The 24816-nt window shown below is 46.4% G+C and overlaps 2 protein-coding genes across 4 annotated transcripts in view; both read right to left on the bottom strand.

Moving 5' to 3' along the window:
- BCL2L11 (BCL2 like 11) overlaps positions 1–10646 on the bottom strand; it is a 46749-nt gene extending 36103 nt beyond the window's left edge. The window contains exons 1-2 of one of the 2 annotated variants that reach the window (XM_028117169.2): positions 10571–10646; positions 7590–7984 (exon numbers count right to left, since the gene is read on the bottom strand). In XM_028117169.2, the coding sequence (XP_027972970.1) occupies positions 7590–7971 (382 nt within the window). In that variant the 5' untranslated portion in view covers positions 7972–7984; positions 10571–10646. Of the gene's footprint in view, positions 1–7589; positions 7985–8863; positions 9127–10570 lie in introns of those variants that run through there. The other variant, XM_088026419.1, reaches the window with a different exon arrangement.
- A 2516-nt stretch (positions 10647–13162) lies between these two features.
- Positions 13163–24816, bottom strand: part of ACOXL (acyl-CoA oxidase like) — a 354745-nt gene continuing 343091 nt past the window's right edge. For both annotated transcript variants that reach the window (XM_028117110.2, XM_028117111.2), the window contains one exon: positions 13163–14065. In XM_028117110.2, the coding sequence (XP_027972911.1) occupies positions 13865–14065 (201 nt within the window). In that variant the 3' untranslated portion in view covers positions 13163–13864. The remainder of the gene's footprint in view (positions 14066–24816) is intronic.

The raw sequence follows: 24816 nt of genomic DNA, 5'->3' as shown, positions 1-24816 counted from the left end.
TTCCTCTGGAAACCCCAGCAGGGTTTTTGTAGGCACAGACAAGCTTCTTCTAAAATATAGATGAAAAGGCACGGGACCCAGGTTAAAACAATTTTGGAAAAAAAATTAAGAAATAAAGTCTGAGGAATCACTGTATCCATTTCTATGGCCCAGTATGCAACTACAGTAATGAAGGCAGTGTGGTTTTGGCAGAGGGACAGATACATAGTTCAACAGAACACAAACGAGAATGCAGAAATAGATCCACAAAAACATGCTGATTTTTAACAAAGGTGCAAACACAATTATAGTTGACCCTTGGATAATAAGGTCCACTTATAGGTGGTTTTTTTTCAATAAATACAGTAGAACGCTGTAAATGTATTTCCTCTGCCTTAAGATTTTCTCAACAACCTTTTCTTTCCTCCAGTTTATTATAAAAATCCAGTATACAATCCATATAACACACAAAATATGCGTTCATCAACAGTTTGTATTATTTGTTAAGGCTTCCAGTCAACAGCAGGCCATCAGTAGCCTAACAGTAGCTAAGCTTTGGGGGAGTCAAAAGTTATGCATGGATTTTCCACACACAGCGCCCCTCACCTCATGTTGTTCGAGAGCTAAAAGTAGGTGGAAAAGAATAACAATTTCCATAAATGGTGCAGGAGCAATTGGGTACCTATACTCAAAAAGAACAGACTTTGAGCTATACCTCACACCTTACACACAAATTAACTCAACATGAATCACAGATCCAAATGTAAAATGTGAAACTATAAAACTTTTAGCAAAAAAAAAAAAAAAAAAGCAAAAATCTTGGGACTTAAGGCTTGGTAAAGAGTTCTTAGATGACACCAAAAACATGATCCATAAAAGGAAAAGCTGATTAACTGGCCTTCACTAAAATTTAAAACTTTTGCTCTATGAAAAGGATGAAAAGACAAGCTACAGAGTGGGAGAAAATATTTGCAAATCACCTATCTGACTTGAGTCTAGAATGTGTGAAAGCTCTCAAAAAGAGTGAAAGAGTCAAAAACCCAATCAATCAATTGGAAAATGAGCAAAAGACAGAAAACAGCCACTTCACGGAGAAGGGTATACACATGCAAATGAACACATGAAAATATATTCACCACCATTAGCCGGGAGGGAAATGCAGATGAAAACTACAATGAGGCGTGTGTCAGAACAACTAAAAACAAATAGTGATGACACCAAATGCTGGCTAAGACTTAGAAAAACCGGGCCCCCTCATACATTGTAGATGAGAACATAAAATGGTACAGCCATTCTGGCAAACAGCACTTAAAAAACTAAACTACCGTATGATCCAACAACTGCGCTTCTGGGAATGAAATCTCACATAAACACAAAAACCTGCACGGGACTGTTCACGGCAGCAGTTTGTTGCCGTGGTGTGGCCTCATGGCCCGTCACTGGGTGAGGAGGCTTGGACCAGGAGGCCTGTACCCTCGTTCTTCAACTGGCAGCTGCCAGAAGACGTGCCAGGGGATGCCGTATGACAAGCCATGTGTGCTAGCTAGCCCTCCCCAAGTGTCTGCGGTGCCAGGCCCCCACCAGAGGTTGCCAACAACCCCAATGTCCTTCGACGGGTCAATCCACTGTGGTACATCATACTGTGGAAGGCTACTCAGCAATAAAAACCAAGCAATAACTGACATACACAACACCATGGGTGGATCTCCATGGAATTATGCTGGGCAAAAAAGCCAAACAACCTCTAGGGTCACATATGATGGAAGTGCAGATATGCACTACAGATGAGTGGTTGTCAGGGGGTGGGGGCAGAAGGGAGGGAGCTGTGGCTACAAAAAGGTAGCATGCAGGATCCCTGGGATGGAACTGTTCGGTATCTTGACTGTAATGGTGATCACACACATCTCCACATGTGATAAACAGCATAGTAGTAAATTACACTCATGCAAACACCACGTGGAGTACATGTGGGACTGGTGAAATGTGAATAAGGTAGCTGGATTTTATCACTGTCACTTCCAGGTTGTGATATTGTACTATTACACAAGATGCTGCCATTGGGGGAAACTGTGTAAAGGGCATATAGGATCTCTGTATCTTTCTTTTTTTTTTTAAGATTTTATTCTTAAATAATCTCTACACCCAATGTGGGCCTCGAACTCACAACCCCAAGACCAAGAGCTGTAAGTTCTTCCAACTGATGTGGGCCTCGAACTCACAACCCCAAGACCAAGAGCTGTAAGTTCTTCCAACTGATGTGGGCCTCGAACTCACAACCCCAAGACCAAGAGCTGTAAGTTCTTCCAACTGAGCCAGCCAGGCACCCCAGGATCTCTGCATTATTTCTTTCAACTGCATGTGAATCTATAATTATCTCAAAATAAAAACATATAAAATTTAAAACGGTCTACACAGCTATCAGTTACTAAATTTTGTTTGGAACCAGTAAAAAAGAAAAAAAAAACTTTCACTTTTCTCACTTTCTATCCCCACTCAGGACCTATAAAGTGGATTTGCTTCTCTTGGTGTCCAAACTAGTGAGCCTGTGGCTAGAAGCCAGAACTGGGTCTTAGTAAAGACTACCATCAGGTTCCCAGGCAGCCTTGAGATGCCTGAAGAACCAAACCACTCCACCTTCAACTTTTTCAAAGCCCACACGTACCATGGAGTTTTAAAAAAGTAAACCAAAACTGATATTTATATTTGCCTAAAGAACGTAGCTATCAACAAAGCTCATTTAAGACCTTAAACTTACAAGATTAAGACCTAAACTTAAGACCTAAACTTACAAGATTAGGTTAATTATCTTCACTGTAAAGTCAACAGAAGCAATCAAAGGAGGAAGTTCCATGGAAATGGTGTGCTTTGAGTGGGAAGAATAAGGTCTGGCTCGCTAAAACGCCACTGTATGTTCTAGCTCCCCCATCTGCAAAGCAGCCCCTCCATATAGAAACAATGTCAGCCACAGATCTGATCTGACCTTTTTCTAGAAGGAACACTTTAAAAAAAGTAAAGCGGTGCCTGGGTGGCTCAGTCATTAAGCATCCGCCTTCGGCTCAGGTCATGATCCCGGGGTCCTGGGATCAAGCCCCACATCGGGCTCCCTGCTCAGCGGGAAGCCTGCTTCTCCCTCTCCCGCTCCCCCTGCTTGTGTTCCCTCTCTCGCTGTGTCTCTCTCTGTCAAATAAATAAATAAAATCTTTAAAAAAATAAAAAAGGAAAAAAAAACAGGTAACATGAATATAAAAAATGTTTTATTTAATAGCCAATAAGCATATGAAAAGATACTCAACATCACTCATCATCAGGGAAACAAAAATCAAAACTACAATGAGAGATTAATTCACACGGATGATTACTATCAAAGGAGAAGAAAATGTTGGTAAGGATGTGGAGAAATTGGAACCCTTGTACACTGTTAGTGGGAATATAAATTGGTGCAACCACTAGGGAAAACAGTATGGAGGTTCCTCAGAAAATTAAAAATAGAACTACCCTATGATCCCGTCATTCCCCGACTACATATATATTCAAAAGAAATACATGAAAAAATAATGAAAGTGTGATTTTGAGGAAATGTTTGCACATATCTGAAAGAAATGAAAGTATAATCTATGAGATGTTTGCACACTCATAGCTAAGAGATGGAAGAACCCAAGTGTCCACTGACGGATGAATGAATTAAAAAAGTGTGTTACATAAATACGGCGGAATATTATTCAACTCTAAGAAGGAAGGAAAGGCTAATAATGAGAAGGATGAACCCTGACATTATGCTAAGTGAAAAAAACAGTCACGAAAAGATAAATACTGTCTAATTCCACTTATATGAGATATCTAGAACTGTCAAAATCATAGACTCAGATAAAATGAAGGTTGCCAGGAGCTGGGAGGAGGGGAAATGGGGAGCTGACATTTAATGGGTATAATGTTTCCGTTCTGGAAGACGAAAAGTTCTGGGAGTGGGGTGCACAACTCTGTGAATATGCTTTAACACTACCGAAGCGTACACTTAGAAATGGTTAAGATGGTTAAATTTTAGGAATTTTTTTTTACGGCAATAAAAAAAATGTTTTTTATTTAACCCAATATATTCAAAATATCTCCACATATCATTAATATGAAAACGATACATTTTACATTCTTTTTTATGTACTAAGTCTTCAAACTTCCGTGTGAGCAGACACTAAAAAGCACACCTCCATCTGGACTGGTTGCATCTTCAGTGCTCAGCACTTACCTGTGGCATCCCTACTGGGCTCGTGCTGAGCTAGACCTCACCTGTCACTCCCATGTGACAAACCTTAGAGTTAGATCCAAATAACTAAAAATATTTGGGGGGGTGGGGTAGCACAGAGGGTCTTTCTCTTGCCACCAGACCTTTTTTGAAATCTTATTTGTCCTCGGTTGGCTCTATGAAAGACTGATGGGCAAGACGCGAAACTCTGACCTTCTGAGCGTCTCCTCTTTGTCAGACCCTCATTAGGAGGGTCTAAGACACCGTGCCTCTCCTCAGAGGGCTCACAATCTAACAGGTGGGTCAGACAATTACCAGCCCCAAGAGGCGTACGCCAAGATGTGGGGAAATACAAAGAACACAACTCCTACCTAGGAACTCTTACGTTCCAGGGGACAAATACAGTTTAAGTCATTTGACATGTGGAAGTTGTTAATTAACTAGCTTTCACCCTGTTCACAACACTCACCAGCACATTCTGACCTTTCTCAACTTATTTCCAACTGCAATAACTACACCTTCAAAGTATGAGTTTGTGCAGAATTCAGTACAATTTGTATTAAAAACACATATGGCATAAGCACACTCACCAGAAAAGGCACTCAGAAACCTACACCTCTGTCAGTGATTTTTGACCAGAAGAATCGGTTATTCACTAAGAGAGCAAAGGTCAAGTTAATCCACCCAGGGTACAAGGAGACTAAAATGTGGTTCGTAAAAGTGAAAAAAACAAAAAACAAAACCGATGTTTCTCATGGAAAAATATAATATTGTTTGGACATATCCAGAAAAATAAGGGATATGGAGGAAAATATGAAGGCATTTCTAGTATAAACATCTACTTAACATACATCCCAAACAAGAATTTACTTTCTCGTTAAACAAAGATGCAAGAACAGAACTGCAAGATCCACTGCTTTCTATCCCAACTCACTGAGCAGAAACTATTTTGTGAGTGAAGGAGCAGAAGCCCCAGGCGAAGGAGCACCTCTTTATAACCTCCCATTTGTGTTGCCCTGGCTAAAACCAATCAGACTTCTTTGTGAAAAATATATTTTGCAATAAATTATCAAAAGTCTCACTGAAGATCTTAATGGATATGGTTGAGTAAGGAACACTGAACAGGACTAGAAAGAGAAAAGAACCAAAATTTATCAACTCAGCATATTTCAGTGGTCTTTAGGCATGGAACTATTAGAAGAATAACCAGGAAAAAAAGTTACAAACTACAAAGGTTGTCAATTTTATTCTACAGTTTAATAAAACTCATATCTGACTAAGTCTTCTCCAGTCCCCCATTCATCCCCCACCCCAATAAGCAAATCTCCCCAGAACTTAATAGTGAAAACTTACCTTGGTGCACTAATTTCAGATAAACTCCTTACACCTTATCATTTAATCCTATGCATTAAAGTCTCAGTTATCATGCCCATCTACTATAAAGTTACACCTCGGGATCCATGACTTGACTTCACAGGTATAAACATAACTTTGCTTAATAATTTAGATTGTGATCTCTAAAGCTTTACATCTGTCATCTTGAGTAACGGTGCTTACCTTATAATAAGCTCGCTAAACAGTATGTCACCATACATACCAAAACACACACACACACACACACACACACAAACTAGGTCACCCACTATTCTTGAGTAACAAGAAAAGAGAAACTGTTTCTGTGCATTAAGCCACCACCTGTAGAGGTAGATTCATAGGTCTGCAGGAAAAAACTATAAGGCTTCCAAAGGATCCTTAAAATACATAGGTTTTTAAAAATAAACACCATAAAGCCCTATTCCCTCACTGAGTAAGCAAGAATGCTATAGGTTCATATACTCAGAGTACTTACAATGGGCAGAAAAACATCTGCAAGCACCAACTTCTAAGGTTTAAATGAATTCAGGAGGGTAGTAATAGCTAAAGTAATAGTAGCAATAAAACCTCAAGCTCCTTTCCCTAAGGAGGGATCCCAATAAAGTCTATCTCAGTTTTTAGGAGAAGACACCTTGCCAACATGCATAGCAACTGGTGTTTCTGCCATCCCTCCTTGCTATTTCCCAGGTTTGCCCAACCTGACAAGTGACCAATCCTCTGAGGTCCTAACTCTGTAACATGGGGACAGACCCACAACTCTATGAAGGTTGAGACAGAGCCCCACGGTACCTGCAAATACAAGATTTGTCATTGTGTTCCAACAGTCAAGTGTCTAGTCTGAGGACTCCGTTTTAGTTAGCCTTTGGCAAAAGTGTGATCTACATTGTAAGGGAATCTATACTGGATCCTTAAGGAATAATGCTGCCAACTTATTTATACCTCATTAATGCAGGAAGGAAGGGCTTATCTGTCCAAATGGTAAGATTCTGGTGAATCCTGACCAATACTTTCCAATGGGGGGCAAGAGTGATCTGAATGAACACAACAACACAGACGTATTCCCTTACCAAGGACACCAGAACTGAACATGCTCAAAGTCACATGCTAGGGGCTCAAGGGTCAAATCTTAGCAAGCAGATGTTTTTATATGGCTTGCACAGTGCTTTCAAAGTTCTAAATTAATTGTCAGTGTCAAAACATCTTTGATGCCGGGATCTTTGGCACCAAAATCTGCACTCTTGGGTTATCTTGCACTGTACCATAGGAAAACCTACCACTCTGAGACCACACAGCCACAGATGGGGGGGGGGGGGCAGTCCTAATGCAGAAAGTGCAAATGCTCCCGAATCTGCCACAGTCCCCACCAGGTCAGCTCCCTCACTTTCCTGCCAGATTTTCCTGGTTCAGACCCTAAAACGGTCTTTGATCCCTGAAACAGATACCCACAATCTAATCTTATTAGTACCATATCCAAAACCTCTGAGCAAACAAAAAATCAGCCCAAAGAGGAATCTGAGTAGAAAACAACCCATTTTTCTGGTTCTCCATTGGTACTGCCTTGATGAACCAGATCACTTTCTAAAAATATCATTTTTGAAAACGATTAACTTGTCTCATCTTTCTTCACACATCTGGTTATGTTTTTAAGCTATCTGCTGTATTTGACTAAGTCCCCTTCAAGCACAGTATCATTGATAAGTAAGTCTTAGTGGTTAGAACAACACATACACTTTAATGAAGGCAGGCAGCAAGGATTCCAGCTTCACTGCTCAACAGGCCTATACTAGGTACATTTTATTGCTGCCACTAAACTTGGTAATGTAAAAAAAAATAATGTTGGTTTGATGTCTCATGTGACACATCCTCCATTCCCATGAAAATATGGACTACATCAGTAAAAGGATTCTAAAAGGGAGTTTAGTTTAAACGCTACACACAGCCTTTAAACAGATATTCAAACAACCACACATTAACTACCTCTTACCCAGGCATTGCTTACCCATTGCACTGAGGTAATGGTTGAAGGCCTGGCAAGGAGGACTTGGGGTTTGTGTTGATTTGTCACAACTCATGGGTGCCGGGCTCCTGTCTGTGTCAAAAGAGAAATACCCACTGGAGGATCGAGACAGCAGGGAGGATCTTCTCACAAAGATGAAAAGCGGGGATCTGGTAGCAAAAGGGCCGGGGCTGGCTGGTGGGGCCAGCGGGCCCTGAGGGCTGCCTTGGGGGCAGCGGTCCCCTTCGCCTTCAGGATTACCTTGCTGCTCTGTCTGTAGAGAGGTAGGGGCCCCAGGCCTGAGCTGAGGAGGCCTCTCAGCAGGCTGCAATTGTCCACCTTCTCTGTCACACTCAGAACTTACATCTGAAGGTTGCTTTGCCATTTGGTCTTTTTTTCTGCAAGTAAAATAAAAACTAAGATTATCTTCAGCAAAATAACAATTACAACAAATAACTAAATTTTGCCAACTTTCGCTGATTTCTTCACGATTTTTAGACTACCAAATACTTTAACATTAAGTCGTTAGTTCATATATTTCTCTATCTTTCAAATAAGAATAAAAACACACCTCAAATAACAAAGGCACCTCTATCTTTGCGTGGAGGGGAGGAGGTGAAGGGGTGGGACTAAACTTCCTGCCACCAAACAAAACACAATCACAACGTCAATGTGAGACCGGCGCTGTAACACACACACACACACAAAGTTTTTAGGAGCAGCGTCTTGTGTTAAGTCTATTCCCATGTGCTCTTTGCTCAGAGCCGACTTGAAGAAGTCGGAAACTCCCAGCGGGCTCTGATTTCCCGGGATCAGATACGGCGCTGGAGCACAGGAGCGGGCGCAGATGCAGCGATTGCAGGCGGCTGGCCGCGTTCCCCACTCCGGCCCCATTGTTCTGCCGAAAGTGCTGAGGGCAGCAAGTCTGGGGAAGGTTTGGCAAGGGCCGTCGGTCGTAGTAAGTGCGTCACAATAGAGTTTGTAACTTGGAGCGCGGCTCGGCCGGGCTCGGGCGCTCCCCGCCCGCGGTCCCTCCCGCTCCCAGCCCGCGCGCCCCTCCTTCCGCAGGGGTTAGCGCGCCGCACCGAACCCGGCAGAACTTCGGAATGCACCCACACTGTGAGGTGCACACCTCCAAATGGGGGGTCTCCCCAAAGCCGTCCCCAGGCGCCCCCTGCAAAGTCCCCAAGTAACTCCACACGCTAGGCGAAACCGGGGCGCGCGGCTCCTTCACCCCACTGACCCTCCCCTGTGAAGGCAATCAGGCCGAAACTCACGTCCGCCCCTTCCCTTCCGATCGTCGCGTCCCGGCCCGGGCCCCGCGGCGTCCCGCGCGCGTCCTTCGCCGACCTGGAGACCCCTGACCGTCAGCACCAAGGAAGCGCGGGAGACAAAGCCCAGGACTCCCGTTCAGAGACCCGGGGGCAGCGCAGAGCCGGCCTCTGGCCGCCCGCCCGCCGCCGCGCTCCGCCGGGCAGCCGAGGGCTCCGCGCGCCGCGCCTCTGGCCCGCGCTGCCCCGGCCGCCGCCGCCGGGAACATCCTCCGCCTCCTCCCGCTCCTCCCCTCGCGCACTGCGCCCGCCGCCGCCGCCGGCACCGCCGACCTCCCCGCGCCGCTGGCGCCGGGTGCCCGCGCTCCCAATTGGCCCTCGCGCGGTCGCTCCGCGCCACAGCCAATAGCCGCCGCCGGCGGGGGCGGCGCCTACGGGTCAGGCAGCCAAAGGCGAGGCGATTGTTGACAAACTCGCCTCCGAAGGCGGCCCCGGCCGCGACCGCGGCGGGAGTCTCGCGGACCCGAGCTGCCCCGGCTCCCCCAGCCCGCCCCGCCTCTGTGTCCGCCGGACGCCGCGCGAGCCTCGGCGGCTCCCACCGCCCCAAGTGGCTGGTCACCTCGAGACAAAGCAGGAGTCTCGCTGTCTCTGCACCCGCAGGGCCGTCCTCCGACCCCAGTCCGGGTGGGCTGAAGACCCAAAGGCCGTCCCTTCCCTTAGCTGTAGCACCCACCTTCCTCCACAAATTCCTCCTTTTTTCTCCCCGTACGCAGCGGACACGCTCCAAATCTAAGCGGCCACCCCTGGCCACGGGCACGCACAACTGCGCGCACCCGTGACCACCGCAGACAACCAACACATCTACACGCCTGTCCCCCGCGGCCGACGGGTCTTCCATTACTAGCACGAACACCGAGTAACAGGTCCCCGAGGGCACCGCACCGCCCGCCAGCACCGAGAGGGAGTCGGGGTGCCCAAGTCTCTACGACAGCCCGGCCCCACGGATGGTGCATGTTCTCCTTCCCGAGGCTCGTCCACCGCGTGTCCCCGGCAGTCGGAGGAGGCCCTCGGACTCTGGCTGTCTATGGATCGTGCTGCTGGTATCGTCTGCAGCGTACCCGCAGCTCGGGCAGGCACCCGCAGCCCGAGAGAGCGAACGCAGCAGCTGCCCTAAAACCTCGGCCTGAATGGGTACAAGGAAAACGAGTCTCGTCAAATAACCACCGCAGTTCCGCAAATCCTCCGCAACGGGCCCGAGCACCCGAGAAAAGCCAAGCCGCCAGACTAGCTTGTACCGCGCGGCCGCTACTTGGGGGTCTCCGGGACAGGGCGCCGAGACCTGCCGGCCGGCCGCGCAGCCCAGTATCGTGAAGCCGGGCCGCAGCTCCCGGGACAGCGCGGAGAGCACGCGTTGCCTTTCCCAGCTGACCCTGAGAAGCTTCTCCACTCCTTCGCGCGGAATCCCGGGCCGAACCGCACGTCGCCAAGTGCCGTTAGCCTTTGCACGGACGACCCCTCACCAAACTGGACTTGCGCGAGGGAGGGAACCCGACCCGCCTGATCGCTGCCTCCCGCCCAGCGACAAGTGGGACGGGTACGTGCATCTCTTGCCTGCACGTGCTCGGGAAGGGAACAGGAGGTGGAGCCGAGATTGCTCCGGCGCTTGTCTTCCGTCGGCACCCGGCCCGCTCCCGGGGATTCGGAGGTATTTACCTTGCGTTTCTCAGTCCGAGAGTCAGAGTCAGACATTGGGGGGACCAGGGCCAGGGAAAGGGCGCCGAGGGGGTGGCGGCGGGAGCGGGGCGAAGCGAGCAGCCCGCGGCGATGCTGGCCGCAGTTGGGCTGGGGCGCGCAGGGTGACTGTGAGAGTCCGGTGGCAGTGGTGGCGGCGGCGACGCAAGACGGAGCGGTTTCACAAGACCACGACCTGGAGGCTGCGCGGAGCGAAGTGAAACCTGCACAGCCCTGCAGCTCAACTCAGACTGGCGGCCCAGGGCCCTCACCCAATCACCGCGAGCTCCGCCCCCTCTAAGTCCCGCCCCGGCGCGCGGGCAAGCACGCCCCGCCCTGCCGCGGCGTAGCCGCAGCCGCTGGCGCTCTCAGGCTCGAACAGGTAAAGGCGGGGGTGGCCCGGCCGGGTTCCCCCGCGCGCGCCGCGGGCCCTGCCCCAGCTGAGCGTGTTGACTGGAGTGACTAGTGCTGCTGGTGGCTTGTGCGCACCCACTCCTCTCCCCCCGCCCCAAAGTGTACCCTTGCCTCTCCCCCATCCAGCAGGGGCCACTGCATGCGCTTGGAACAGAGGGGGCGCTCCGGGCACACTGAACCAGGCCGAGCGGCCGCCGCCTGCGGAAAGCCTCAGGAGGCGCCCCTGAGCCCTTGATCGGCTTCGGGAATTTCTCAGCCGCTCTGGGACAGGCGTGGGGACTGGGTTGATCCTCAAGAACGCCTGGGTCCAAGGTTGGGCAGCGAGTGTCGGAGCTCTCCTCTCTCCCAGATTCTGGGGTACTGGGTGAGCCCCCGATGTGCAGGGCTGCTCATCCTCTTCCTCCGCCCTCGCCTCACGCGGTAGTTTTAGGCGCCCTCCTCATGCCACCTGGCAGGGGCACCTAGCTTTTCTGCCGCGCCGAGCCTCCGGTAGGAGGCAGAGCCCTTAGTGGGGAGAGTGGAGAAAAAGGCAAGAAGTGGATCCCCGGAGGCGTCTGTTCCGCAGCCCCGGTACGAGGCAGGAAGGGATTGCGTGCGGAGCAGGTAAAATAAGGAAATGAAAAAAGAACTCGAAAAAAAAAAAAAAGACCCAAAGGAATCTCGGCCTTCAGGTGGGAGAGAAGATGATACCTCCGCTGGGTCGGGATCCTAGATATTGGTTAGGCTTTCAGAGAACCATCCGCGAGGCGCTCTGAGGCCAGTGAAGGCGCGCGCGCGCAGGGGAGTGGTGTGGGGAGCGAAGTACGCCCCCCACTCCTCCCTGCGCGCCCCCACCCCCTTTCTCCTTGGTGCCCGCGGCCTCACTCCCACTCCTGCTCCGGGGACTGGTACTCCTCTGGGTCCGCATCCTCATGTGTTCTAATGTGGGTCCTAAGTCCCCACCCTTACCCCCTTCTGCGCTCCCCTGGCTAGGAGACAGCCGGGGCCAGGGAGTGGGGGCAAGGTCGGTCGGGAGATGGAACATCCTGTCACGGGGGAGAGCTGGTTAGATGGAATAAAGAAACCCAAGTTAAGGATCCCCTAAAGTCCCTCCCTCCCAGGAACCAAGAAGGAAGGGTCCTCAGTTGCAGAGGAGCAAATCAGCGAGGCGTTGTTCCGCTCTTGGCCACCTCGGTCAGTGTTTTATGCTGCATAAGCAGGTATGGAACGTCGGGAAGACAGCACAGCCCCTGGTTAAACAATTCTCAGCGCATCCTCTGGCGAGTCCTGAGCGAAGTGTAGGAGGCCAGGGGTTCCTGGGGCGACTCAAGGACGGACGCCGGGTTCTGCCCCGGGATTTCGTTGCAGGAGGGAAAGGACAAGGGCGTGGACGCGGCGAAGTGCACGCTGAGACTGGATGTCTACCCTGACGGTGTCTCGGAGCGGTTGCCCTCGACCTTAGGTGGGCACGGGCGAACTCTAAGCTTTAGCTGCCCGGCCTAGCACCCGGCGGGAAAACAACAGAACGGCACCGGCTGGGAGCCCCAAACCCGCCCAAGTGCTCCGAGCTCTCCGTGGGGTTGGGCGATGCAGACAGGGACAGGAAAAGAACCACGCAGAAGAAAACCCTAGTGGTTGTCATCTGGTCTTGTACAGCTCCGCCGCCCCCGCGTCGTCTGCTTTAGCGACCCTGTGAACACTTTAAAAAACAAAGGCGTCAGGGAGAGCAACCGGTTAAGCACTCTTATTTTGGGGCACAAGGAGGAGGTCGGCTCGGAGTCAGGCAACCCAAGCGGTGCTGGGGAGCTTTCGCAGAGCTCTCCGCGGCGGGTGACCTCTAGCCCTTCCCGCCCTCTCCCGCAGGGTCCGGAGGTCCTCTGGGCCCCATACTGGGCCACAGCCCAGAAAAGGGACAGTGTGAAAAGGGCGGTTGGGCGTTAGGTCTCCGGTCCTGGATGTCGCCCTCACGGACTCGAGAACTGTGCTCACTCCTGCCTCTGCCACGAGATGTGGAGCGGGAGTAAGGAGGATGGCTGGGGCTGAGAGAAAGGTGCAAAACTGAAGTGGGGCAATCGGGATCTGAGAAATGGGATGGGAAATCTACGGCCCTCGCCTGGGACCACAGGCGTTGCCTGCGTGGTCTCTCCGAGTTCCGAAATCAACTTACTGCAGTGTGCTGCCCTAGCCCGCCTTCCCATCAATTAATGTCTTTATTAAACTTTGTTATCTATGCTCTTCTAAAGAACAGATTACAATTTCATATGGTAAAAGTATTTTCCGCACCTTGTCTTACGGTCCGGAAGCCGCCTGCCTGGGAGGACAACCCGGAGTTCGCGCTCTGCCGAGAGCAAAACTCCAGGCGCACACTCCCCTTTCCCAGTCTGTGCGTTTCCTCTAACACCCCAAGGGGTTCTGATTCACTGGAGAAGCATCGCTTGAACTGAAACTTTGCCCGCGAGTGTTTGATTTTTATGCTTTGATTTTTTTTTTTTTTCCACGCAGCACCAATGCTTTTTCCAAAATCACTGTAAATCTGAGTCATCGCTGACCGCGGGAGACCTTTGGTGGCACCCGTGTGTGGGGCGCGTTCGCAGGGGAGTCCAGTGTCTAGGGAGATCCAGCGCGGAAGCTGGGAAAGGTTGCTGCCGGCAGGCGGGGTTACATAATAAAGCCCCGTGTTCCGGGCTGCCGCCTGGCTCCCTTTCCCAACAGCCCATCCCGCGTCTCGCCAGCCTCAGTGAGAACCCTGCCTGCTCTGCGACCCAAATCCCCGAGGGCCGAGGCCCAGCGCATGCCAGGCCGGCCTTGGCCCCAGTTCCAGGCGTCAGAGAAGCTGGTGTCGTGGCAGCTGCGAGCGAGCCACCACCCTTCGCACCACGCCCGCTATAACTTGGCTTCCAGCTTGGGCGGCTGAAAGCGCGCCCCTTCTCGGGGCTCGGGTTGCAGCGGTTCTGGGTAGAAGGCCCAGGCGGCCTGCGCGTTGGTGATTCCTGCGATTGGTGCGTGGAGGGAGGTGTGTGGAATGTTAAAGGCAGAGATCACCTTCAGGGCATCATCCTTCACCGAGTCGCACAAATCCAGCAACTGCAAAACAACACAAAGTGACAGGTCAGATGCTGGCTCACTTACAGCGTGGGGCGTCATTGGCTTTGCGCCAACTCCCAAGCACCCCACAGGTAGCCACTGGGGAAACTAGTTTCCCTTTGGATTTCCTGGGACCCAGGTGGGTGGAGGCCGTTGGTCTTGAATAACCTTCACATACCTTATCATCTTAGAAATGCCTAAACCTGTGACACCTGTCTGGCAGAAGCCCGTTTCTTCCAAACAGGGTTGGGTCCGGCTCCAAATTAGATGGAAATCTCAAGACCGAGGACTGTGAGAATTTATCAACATTCCCCTTACCGGCCCTGCCCTCCCCTCTCCAGTCCCCATCATTTTCCGCCTCTTCACCTCTGGAGTGCCTGGGGTGCCACCCTCTGGCGTGCAGAGGTAACTGAACAGGAAGAGCATCAGACAGGTGAACCAGTGGAGACATGCCCCAGTTCTCCCCAGACTAGCGCCTTCCCACCTCTGGCAGCAGGCCATGGTTCCTGAAATGCACGCACAGTGGGACTGGGGATACTGAGACCAAGCACTGGCATCTCTGTGCACCTTTCACTTACAGGGAATCAACCTGCAGTTAAAGAGAACACCAAGGAACCCGGCAGATACCCTCCTGTGTTTTGATAACCATTGGAGGGCACAGATAAGACATCTCAGCAGAAGGGTGGGGGAGACATAAGCTAGTGATTTTGGAGAAGGTGCGTTGGGTGTATTTGAATTTCATTTTCCGTGGTTTAGATGCCCATGCATTTTTTTTTACTCCCAGAGGAAAAAAAAAAAGCTACCAAAAATAATAGATTGTTTTTTCTAAAACTCAACAAGGACAAGACAGAGGGACTGCTTTCCTTTCCCATAACCAGCTGCACACTATTTTTCAAGTTTTCAGCCAGCCATAAATTTCTTTCACTCACTAAATCACAGCCCCCAGGTTTTCATGGTTTATTTTTATGGTCTTAAAAACATCACTTAACAACAGCCCCACCTTTGCTGCCCTCACGGTGGTGGTCATTACTGAGCTACACTAAAGCTGTAAAGAGCACAGTTCCTTTAAAGTAGACCAAAATGCCATTTCAGGTATTCAGAGACGATGGGGGGTCCCCAAAACAGGGGCTGGTGTAGGGTAGGGGAAGAGCATGATTTTTAATAGTCTAACAACACATCTTCCTTTAAATGTGCTCTATTACATCAGTAATTTCTAATGAAAACCTTCATTCTTTACACACTGTGGTTAAGCGTCATAAAATCAGTAGTGAAAAGACTTTGATCATATTTGCAAGGTGCACTATGATGAACTTTCACTGACCAAGATTTCAAAGTTTGTAATTAATACTCGACAAGTCCCTGACTAATCTGTCAACTCTCAAGGTCTTTAACTACACACTTCAAAACCATGAGATGGTGTACAAGTCCTTAAAGCTTCTACATATTGTCATTTCATTATTCAAGATAACTTTCCCTTTAGGTTTGCATCATGAAACTCAACCAATTTTTGTCATATATTCAACAATGGCGGAGATTCAGTTATTTGAATAAGCGTTATGTGGAAGAGAATGTGGGTTTGGTCTGTCCAAACACAGAACAAGCACCCAGAGATAGAAATTGCAGGAGGCAGAGTTCTGTTCAATATTTTTACAACTTGACAAATAAGCATAAAGTAGATTTTTAAAAAAGGATCCAATGGCAGAAGAAGAAGAGGATTTCCTTTCTCGTAAGTGTTCAGGGAGTGACCCTTTCCCATGACACTCTAAAGAGGAATGCTGCATGGAAGGGGAAAGCCATGCGTTGACTGCGAAGATTTGTAATCTTAAAATTCTGACGCTGTCTCAAATACTCTGTGCTTACTCCATTTGTGACAGGCTGCAGCAGGCCGATTAGTGTCCAGGTCCAAGGATCATGCATCACTCCTTATATGTAACAAGTTTGACTCTGATTCCAGGTGTTCTCTCACCTCTGCCTGTGAGGATGATCATTATTATTACTGTCTTTCACTTACAAAGTGCAGTACATACTGGATTCCTATCCTATGGTACAGATTGTGCTGGGCATGGGAGATTTAGTGATGCACACTGTGGACATAGGCCTCCTGTATCAAGGAGATGATGTTAAGAATTTTAAAGACTTTACAAACAGGATCCTCTTAATACAAAATAAACTTAGGTAGCTATCATAGAATTTATTATCATGTATACAGTAATTTTTCTTTTTTAACCAGGGAGCCCCATAGGATGAAGCAAAGCACAGGCAGACCTCAGAGATATTGCAGGTTCAGTTCCAGACCATGACTATGAAGCAAATATCGCAATAAAATGAGTCAAAGGAACTTTTTGGTTTCCCAATGCCTCCAAAAGTTATGTTTACACTACAGTGTAGTCTGTTGAGTGTGTGTTGGCATTATGTCTCAAAAGCAATGTACATACATTAATTAAAAAATAGTTTGTTGATAAAAAATGTTAACCATCATCTGAGCTTTCAGCTAGTCATACTCACTGATCACAGATCACCATAACAAATATAATAATGAAAAAGTTTGAAATATTACGAGAATTACCAAAATGTGACACAAAGTGAGAAAATGCTGTTGGAAAAATGGCATCGATAGATTTGCTTAACACTGGGTTGTCACAAACCTTCAATTTGTAAAAAATGCATTATCTAGGAAGCACAATAAAACAACGTATGGCTGTACTATTAAATTTTAGTTTTATTACCAAACATATACCCACATAATATAAGCACAAAAACGGTGCATATTGTAGCCTCCCCCTCACCCCCCACCCCCGCCCCATTTTGCCAGTATGTGACCCAACTGTGCTGGACAAAGCATCCCAAGCCCACCCATCTCAACAAAGAAAACTCATCAGCTTTGGAGGATACACCAATGAATAGGTGCCCTTTAAAAATAAAAGAGCATGAACAAAGTTACACATTCTTACAGAAAAATTTTATTATAGAAAAATTTTAAAGGACAGACGCAAAGCATTGGCAGTATTGCTCTAAAAATAATAAGGACATAAGATCCACTAGAACTATCCAGGGAGTGGGATTTGAGAATGTCTACTTGGAAGAAAGTGGACGCACTCAACACTCAAGGGACAGTGGGTGGACAGGTTAGTATGTGGATTTTCCGGGGTAAATTTATAACATCAATTTGGCTTCCCCGCCCCCACCTAGTTACAGCAGGTTCTCTCTCTCTTTTTTTCTCTCTTTATCATCCCAGCATTATCCTTATTTCAGTGGGGAGACTAGGATGGTCTAGAATGGGCAGTACCTAAGCTTTACAGCCTTCTAAACAAAACCTGCTTTTCCTTGTGTTGGTGTTAAGTATTCAATAGATGCCCCAGGTGTGAGGTGTCCAGTGAACTTGCAGCCACACCCCAGTATTCCTAAGACCCTGTGCAGAAGGTTTTCCTGACTCTTCCCATGTTCCCCACCTCTGTTCCCAGCACCAGGGGACCTCCTGCTGTTCTCTGGGTCAAATCCCTTACCCCAACTTGACATGTCTCTCAATTAGCCCCTTTCTTGCTTGGGCATTGCGATGAGTCTTTTTCTCCATCCCTTGAATCTGGGCTGCCTTGTGACTTGTCTTGACCAATACAATGTGGAGAAGGTGACACTGTGTAAATTCCAGAGCTTAGGTCTCAAGAAGCCTTGCCATGCCGGTTCTTGCTTCCTGGAACCTTGGGACCACTTGCTGTGTGGGTCTGGCCTGCTGGAGGATGCCCAAGGCCATGTAGAGAAGGACCACATGGTCAGCAGCCAGGCTCACTCTCAGATATGTGAGTAAGGCCATGTAGGACCCCCGAGTCCTTTTGAACTCGAATGGCTGCAACCACAGGAGTGATCCTACCAAGGACTAGCCAGCGAATGGCCCAGATTGCCTACCCACAGAATTGCAAGATATACACAATTGCTTTTTTATGCCACTAAGTTTTAGGGTGATATGTTACATGGCAATAGGTAACTAAAACAGTTTAATTTAAAATTGAATTTAAAATTCAAATTGCGGTTCACGAGGTCATCTTCAGCTATACTTCTACCCTCTTAATTATCTGAGGACAATTCTACAATTACACAATTAAAGCGGTTAACAGGTGTGGCTCACTGATAGGCTTTACTGAAGGAATTTCAGTTGTAGAAGAGTAGTTTATTATAAAGCCAATGACTGTCCAGTTGGTGGGGTATCTGGGAGAGAATTTCAATGGCAGGCTGGAAGTCTCACTGCAATCCACCACCCACCCCACTTTCCTAATCTGGTTTAGAAGGCAAATCACCAGGACTTGCCTTATAACTACCTGCCCTGCCTTCATCATCTCTACAGGGGGCTTTAGCTTCCAATAAAAATACTCAGTAACATCAAAGTGTCAAGGATGGGGGGGAAAGGCAGAAAATATTTGCAACTGGGGATTCCAAGTCTTGTAAATGTTTAGGTTCTCCTGCACCATTAGAAGAGAGAAACAGGGGCGCCTGGGTGGCTCAGATGGTTACATGTCTGCCTTCGGCTCAGGTCATGATCCCAGGGTCCTGGGATCAAGTCCCGCATCGGGCTCCTTGCTCAGCAGGGAGTCTGCTTCTCCCTCTCCCTCTGCCTCTCCCCCTGCTTGTGCTCTCTCTGTCTCTCTCGCAAATGAATAAATAAAATCTTAAAAAAAAAAAAAAAGAGAAACAGATGGGTCCTGGTCAGACCTAACCAGAGTCAGCTGGTGCGATGGAATGGACTGGCACATATCTATCACTTTACTTCGTGGGACTGTAGTGTTTCCCTGCTCCCAGAGATTTCTCAAATAAGGAAGTCCGACAGGGGTTCATCTCCAAGGCATGGAGTCTGTCTACTATAAAGTGTGGGTTAGAGGTCTGACCTCAAAATAGTTGGGAGGATGCAGTGAGGTAATTATGTGAAGGCCACACTGTAAACTGCAAAAGGCAGCAAAATAGAGTTGTTGGCTCTTGATCCCCCAAATACCATCATTAGGGCCTTTAAAGGCTTCCAAGAAATTCATATCCAGTAAGTTTCAACGTAAATCTGTCCCTTTACACAGAAACTTGGAGACTGAGTGTAATGGTATATGGAATCCAGCCATGTACACAGACACATGACTTACCACATCTATCCAAATGGATTTCTCTCTCTCTCTTTTTTAAAAGATTTTATTTATTTATTTGACAGAGAGAGACACAGTGAGAGAAGGAACACAAGTGGGGAGAGTGGGAGAGGGAGAAGCAGGCCTCCTGCTGAGCAGGGAGCCCAATGCTGTGGGGCTTGATCCCAGGACCCAGGGACCATGACCTGAGCCTAAGGCAGACGCCCAATGACTGAGCCACCCAGGTGCCCCATGGATTTCTCTTTTTATTCTAGGATGCCTACAGTGTTTCTTCTTTAAAACATATGTAAAGAGTTTCCTTCTTAAAGAAGGTATACATCAACACATATGCCTTTCCTCAGTTAGTGGGTGGGCTCCACTTGTGATGTGATGGCAGCCTAGAAATGACAAGCTAGGGAATAGGTACAAAGATGTTTCTTATTGTATGATTTGGCCCCTTTTATAGATCTGAAACCTTTTATAATGATTGTATATGTGTGTGCGCATGTGCATGTGAATGAAATCATATCACAACATGTTGCTGCATTTCAGTTGAATACCACCTTCTCTAGAAGGTTATTGAAAGTGTGAAATAAAATAAGTATCGGCGTCCATCCCTCAGGCATATGCTAACATTTCTCATCAAGGGGAAGGCTGATTTATCTTTGTTGTCTGTCTTTATCCTCCATGGAAAACTCATGCACAATCCTCTACTCTGTTTTTATACTAAAAATCTGGTGTGAGAACCCTTTTCAGTCTTGTTCTGTAGCCCCCAGATTCAGACCCTCACCAGGTTCTTTAAATTTTTGCCTCACATGATTACCTTCCTCGAGTATTGTTTTGATCTGATTATTTTTCTTCTGAAAGGCCCAGAATCACTTCCACTTGCTTCTCAGGTTAAAGTAAAATTATTGATTATGAACTTGAGTCTTTTAACAGTTTTTGATTTACTGTGTTCCCCCAACTAGTTTCATCACCTACAACCCAAGCAATCTGCCCCTTCTACTTGGGCCAACCAAATTTATCTTGCTTTCCACTTGACACTCTTCATGACCTTTAACTGAATCACCACATTTGCCATTCTCCGTTACTTGACACACGATAACTTAATTAGGCCTCTTTCAAGCTTTCTGTTCTTGGATACAGATTGACTTCCTGAGTACAGCCATCATGAAATAGTTGCTGTGTTAGCTGAAGGAACATGAACATGCCATTTAACTTTGCCCCAAGTCACATATCTCATAACTGATACAACCAGGGTTTTAATCCAGAGCTTTCTGCTTCCACAGCCCCATCTACCCATTTTGTCTCCATCTCCTCCCCTCCCCCCGCCACATTTCCCCACAGTTTCCATCCCTGGAGGGTACAGGGTGTTGCAATGAGGAAATGCCTCTGCTCCGGTCCAAACGTGTGACCCCTGATGTTCTTCCTAAGTCACAATTGATATTCCATATGTGCCGAGTGTGGGGAACATGGGTCTGGCCAGCCACACTAGCTCACATTCCCCAAGAGGACTAGGGCTGCCATGGGCAGCCCAGGGGGCCTCTAAGATCTTGCCACTAGAGGGAGTTCCTGAGGACGTTGGCTTTGGAGCCAGCTGCCATCATGCAAAAGGGCCAGTCTGATGATCTGGATGCTCTTCCTGACAAGCATAAGCCTCCAAGTCTCCAGAAACTATGCCTGGGCCAGTGAGGCTCAGATATAGGGGTATTCGAGAAACAACAGATTCTCTTCCTGTGGAGGGAGGGTCACTTGCTCTACAGATTCTTCTTCAGGAAGTTGGATGAACTCTGCTGAGCTAGGTCTTCAGGCCCTCCCTGCTCCCCTGGTCCATACCTCAAGTCACCAAACACAATTCAAATCCCTTCAGAAGAGCAACATGTTGACTGTCAAATAATGGTCAATGAAAACCACCACAATCAAGAAATTTAATCTTCAGCTACTACAGACTTCCAACCTCACCAGATTCAGAGGCCATAGTTTTACTTCTCTCCTATCCATTCACCTTTCCTAAAGAATCGCCAACCTCTGTAGACAAAGGGTCAGAGTGGTAGGTCTGTATCAGCTAATCTGCCACCTTAGCCCCAAATGCCTGGCTCGGGGTAAATGTAAAGAAAAACATACCTGAAACACTCACATGGGGGCATAATTGTACACTATGTGCTATGATTCGAGCTGTCTCGATTTACACAACCACCACTGGAAAGGGAAGCTCTGCCCTTGTACTGACCACTCACATCTCAAGGCAGTCAGACCTTAGTTTATTGGGCCTCCTGGTTTAAAATGGTTTTCTCATGGTTTTCTCCACAGCCAAGTTCCATTAGCAAGAAATGAAATTCTGTGGGTCTATTAAATAATCAGGACTCCAGCTTCCTCTTTTCTCTGAATAAATATAAATCATATTTTATTTGATTAGTTCTTCATTTTATGCTAAAATATTTAGCATAATCTGAAATGTTAGAATAGAGAAATTGCCATCCTTACCAAACAAAAACAAAACACTTCATTTTGCCTAACCAAAGAGTTCATTTTGAGGAGAGACAAATTAACCTCCAAAATGTTCTTCCTATTACAATGTTTTTCAACCAAAGAGTGCACAATCCTGTTATTTCCTAAATATTACTGACAATGCCCATTTCGGTAAAGGAGTAGGACTTTGAACCCTAATGTCATGACTTCCAAACCATGATACCTTTCTTATTTTTAAAATGTAAGGGTTAAGTGAGTTTGGCACAAAGCGAGTATTTACAAATATTATTATCATTAACAAAGAAATCTGTTCTTTAGTTAGTAAGAAAAACAATTTCTTTACAACTCTGGCATTTTCCATTATGAAGTCTGCTTAATCATCATTACCTAAAAGAAGAATGCTGAGACAGAGACATCAACTTTAACCACTTAATAAGAACTTCTGACATTTATTCATAGTGGTACTGATTCATAAGAGGAAAAGTTTTAAAAGAAGAAAAGTGCATATAGCTTTCCCTTTAGAATACAGGAAACCATATAAAAGTATTGGCAATGGAATTAAAGTAACCACAGTGCCGCTCTTGGTAGCATTTTCTACAAAGACATTTACATGAAACTAGAAAGAATATTAAATTAGGTGGTTATAATAAACCTTCACTATTAGCTTCACACCTTTTCATACAAAAGAATACGGTATTTTGATCAACTGATAGTTCAACCTTGTAAATACAGATCGAAAGAAATGTGAGCATACCCAAAAAGGAATCATTTTCAGTCCAAAATTTTTTTCAAGAAGCAGAAGCCCGACAAACTGCCACAACTAAATGTACAGTAAGAATCCAAGTTATTATGGAGAAATTCTGTGGCAGTCAGTTCTGGAATAATTTTGAATTTGATGGACCCAAACAATTTCAAAATACTTTGGAAGGACTTCTAGTTAGGATGGAGAAAGATTTAAGAGAACTTTGCTCCCACAGTAACAATCAGAAGTTGAACCCAATGGAGAATCAAAGACATCTGTAGTCTAACATCCTCCCAGCTCAACTGCTGACAGGACAAAGAAGGCACTATAGGGGTGGGGGGTTGGGCTAGGCACAATGACCTTGGTCTAATTAAAGCAGCCCCTGTTCAACTTGACTCTTTGTGGAATCTTAATAAAAGATATAGGTTGAAAAGAAAGAAGTAAAGCTTTTTATTCTTAGATGTCATGATTGACTACTTAGAAAATCTCAGGGAAACTACAAATAAAATACTTGAACTATTAGGTGAGTTAGTGAGCTTACATACACAAGACAGTGTACAAAAATTGTGTCTGTACTAAACATGGAACATACATATAGAAATTAAATTTAAAATGTTTCCTTTGCAATAGCTTTAAAAAATTAAAAAACACTTTGTGATAAATTTAATGAAATCTGTTTAAGAACTCTATTACTGAAAATTACAAAACACTGCTGGAAGGAATTAAATAAATGAAGAGATATACCATGTTCATGGATTATTAAAATGTCAATTCTCCCCAAACTGATATATAGATTTAATGCAATGATAATTAAAATCCTAGCTGCCCCTTTTTTAATCCCATGAAATTCACAAGCAAATTCTAAAATATGTATGGAAATACACAGCTTTCAGAATAATAAAAACAGTTTCGCAAAGGGATAAAAAATCTGGAGGCCTTACATTTTCTGGTATAAAATTTACTATAATAATCATGACAGAATTAGCAAAATAGGAGACAGGTACATTAGTGTAATAGAACAGAGAGCCCAGAAACAGACCCACACTTATATGGTCAATTTTTTCTTAATAAAGAAGCCAAAATATTTCCATGGATAAAGGATGATCTTTTTAACAAATGTTGCTTGAACACCTGGATAACTATATAAAAAGAAATGAACCTCAACCCCTACCTCTTACTATACTCAGAAATTTATTTGAGATAGGACAGACTGAAATGTAAAGGTAAAAATCATATATCTTCTAGAAGAAAGCATGAGAGAATATCTTTGCAACCTTGGGTTAGGCAAAGTTTCTTAGACAAGGCCCAAGGACACTAACAAAAAATTTTAAGTTGATAATTTTTTTTCATCAAACTTAAAACCTTCAGCTTCTTAAAAGATACTATTAAGAAAATGAAGGGGCGGCTGGGTTGCTCGGTTGATTAAGCATCTGCCTTTGGCTCAGGTCATGATCCTGGGGTCCTGGGATTGCCTGCATCAGTCTCCCTGCTCAGTGGGGAGTCTGCTACTCCCTCCCCCTCTGCCCCCCAACTCATGCTCTCTCGCTCTCTTTCAAATAAATAAAATCTTTTTAAAAAAAGAAAATGAATAGGCACAGACTGGGGAAAATCCAAGCACCTATATGCAGAATGTGCAAGTCTTATAACTCAATATTTAAAGCAACAATAATAGCACACAGTTGAAAAGTGGGCAAAAGACTAAGATATAGGAATAACCAATAAGCAACTTAAAAGGGTGCCCAACACCATTAAATACCAGGGAAATGAAAATTAATACACAATGAGATACTACTATGCATCCACTAGAAGAGATAAAATTTAAAAGGCTGACAACACCAAATGTTGGTGAGGATATGGAACAATGCGATCCTTTTATGTTGCTGGCAGGGATATAAAATGCTACAACTGGGGCACCTGGGTGGCTCAGTCAGTTAAACCTCTGACTCTTGATTTCAGCTCAGGTCATGATCTCAGGGTTGTGAGATGAGCCCCACATCGGGGGCTCCATGCTCAGCAGGGAGTCTGCTTGAGATTTTCTCTCTCTCTCCCTCACCCCTCACCCCGACATGCATGCACTCTCTCTGAAATGAATAAATAAATCTTTACAAAAATGATATGACCACTTTTAGGGGCGCCTGAGTGGCTCGGTCGTTAAGCGTTTGCCCTCGGCTCAAGTCATGATCCCAGGGTCCTGGGATCGAGCCCCACATCGGGCTCCCTGCTCCGTGGGAAGCCTGCTTCTCCCTCTCCCATTACCCCCCTGCTTGTGTTCCTTCTCTCGCTGTGTCTCTCTCTGTCAAATAAATAAATGAAATCTTAAAAAAAAAAAAAAGTTTAAAAAAATGATATGACCACTTTTAGAGAAGTTTATGGTAGTTTCTTAGTTAAATAAATGTCTTCCATACCACTCATTAATTGTACTTCTAAGTATTTACCAAAAGAAA

The sequence above is a fragment of the Eumetopias jubatus genome, unplaced genomic scaffold (genome assembly GCF_037043125.1).
Source record: "Eumetopias jubatus isolate StellerSeaLion01/CBP00866 unplaced genomic scaffold, mEumJub1_p1.0 scaffold_9, whole genome shotgun sequence".
NCBI lineage: Eukaryota > Metazoa > Chordata > Mammalia > Carnivora > Otariidae > Eumetopias > Eumetopias jubatus.
The sequence above is the reverse complement of the archived record's forward strand: the minus strand, read 5'-3'. Positions and strand labels throughout refer to the sequence as shown.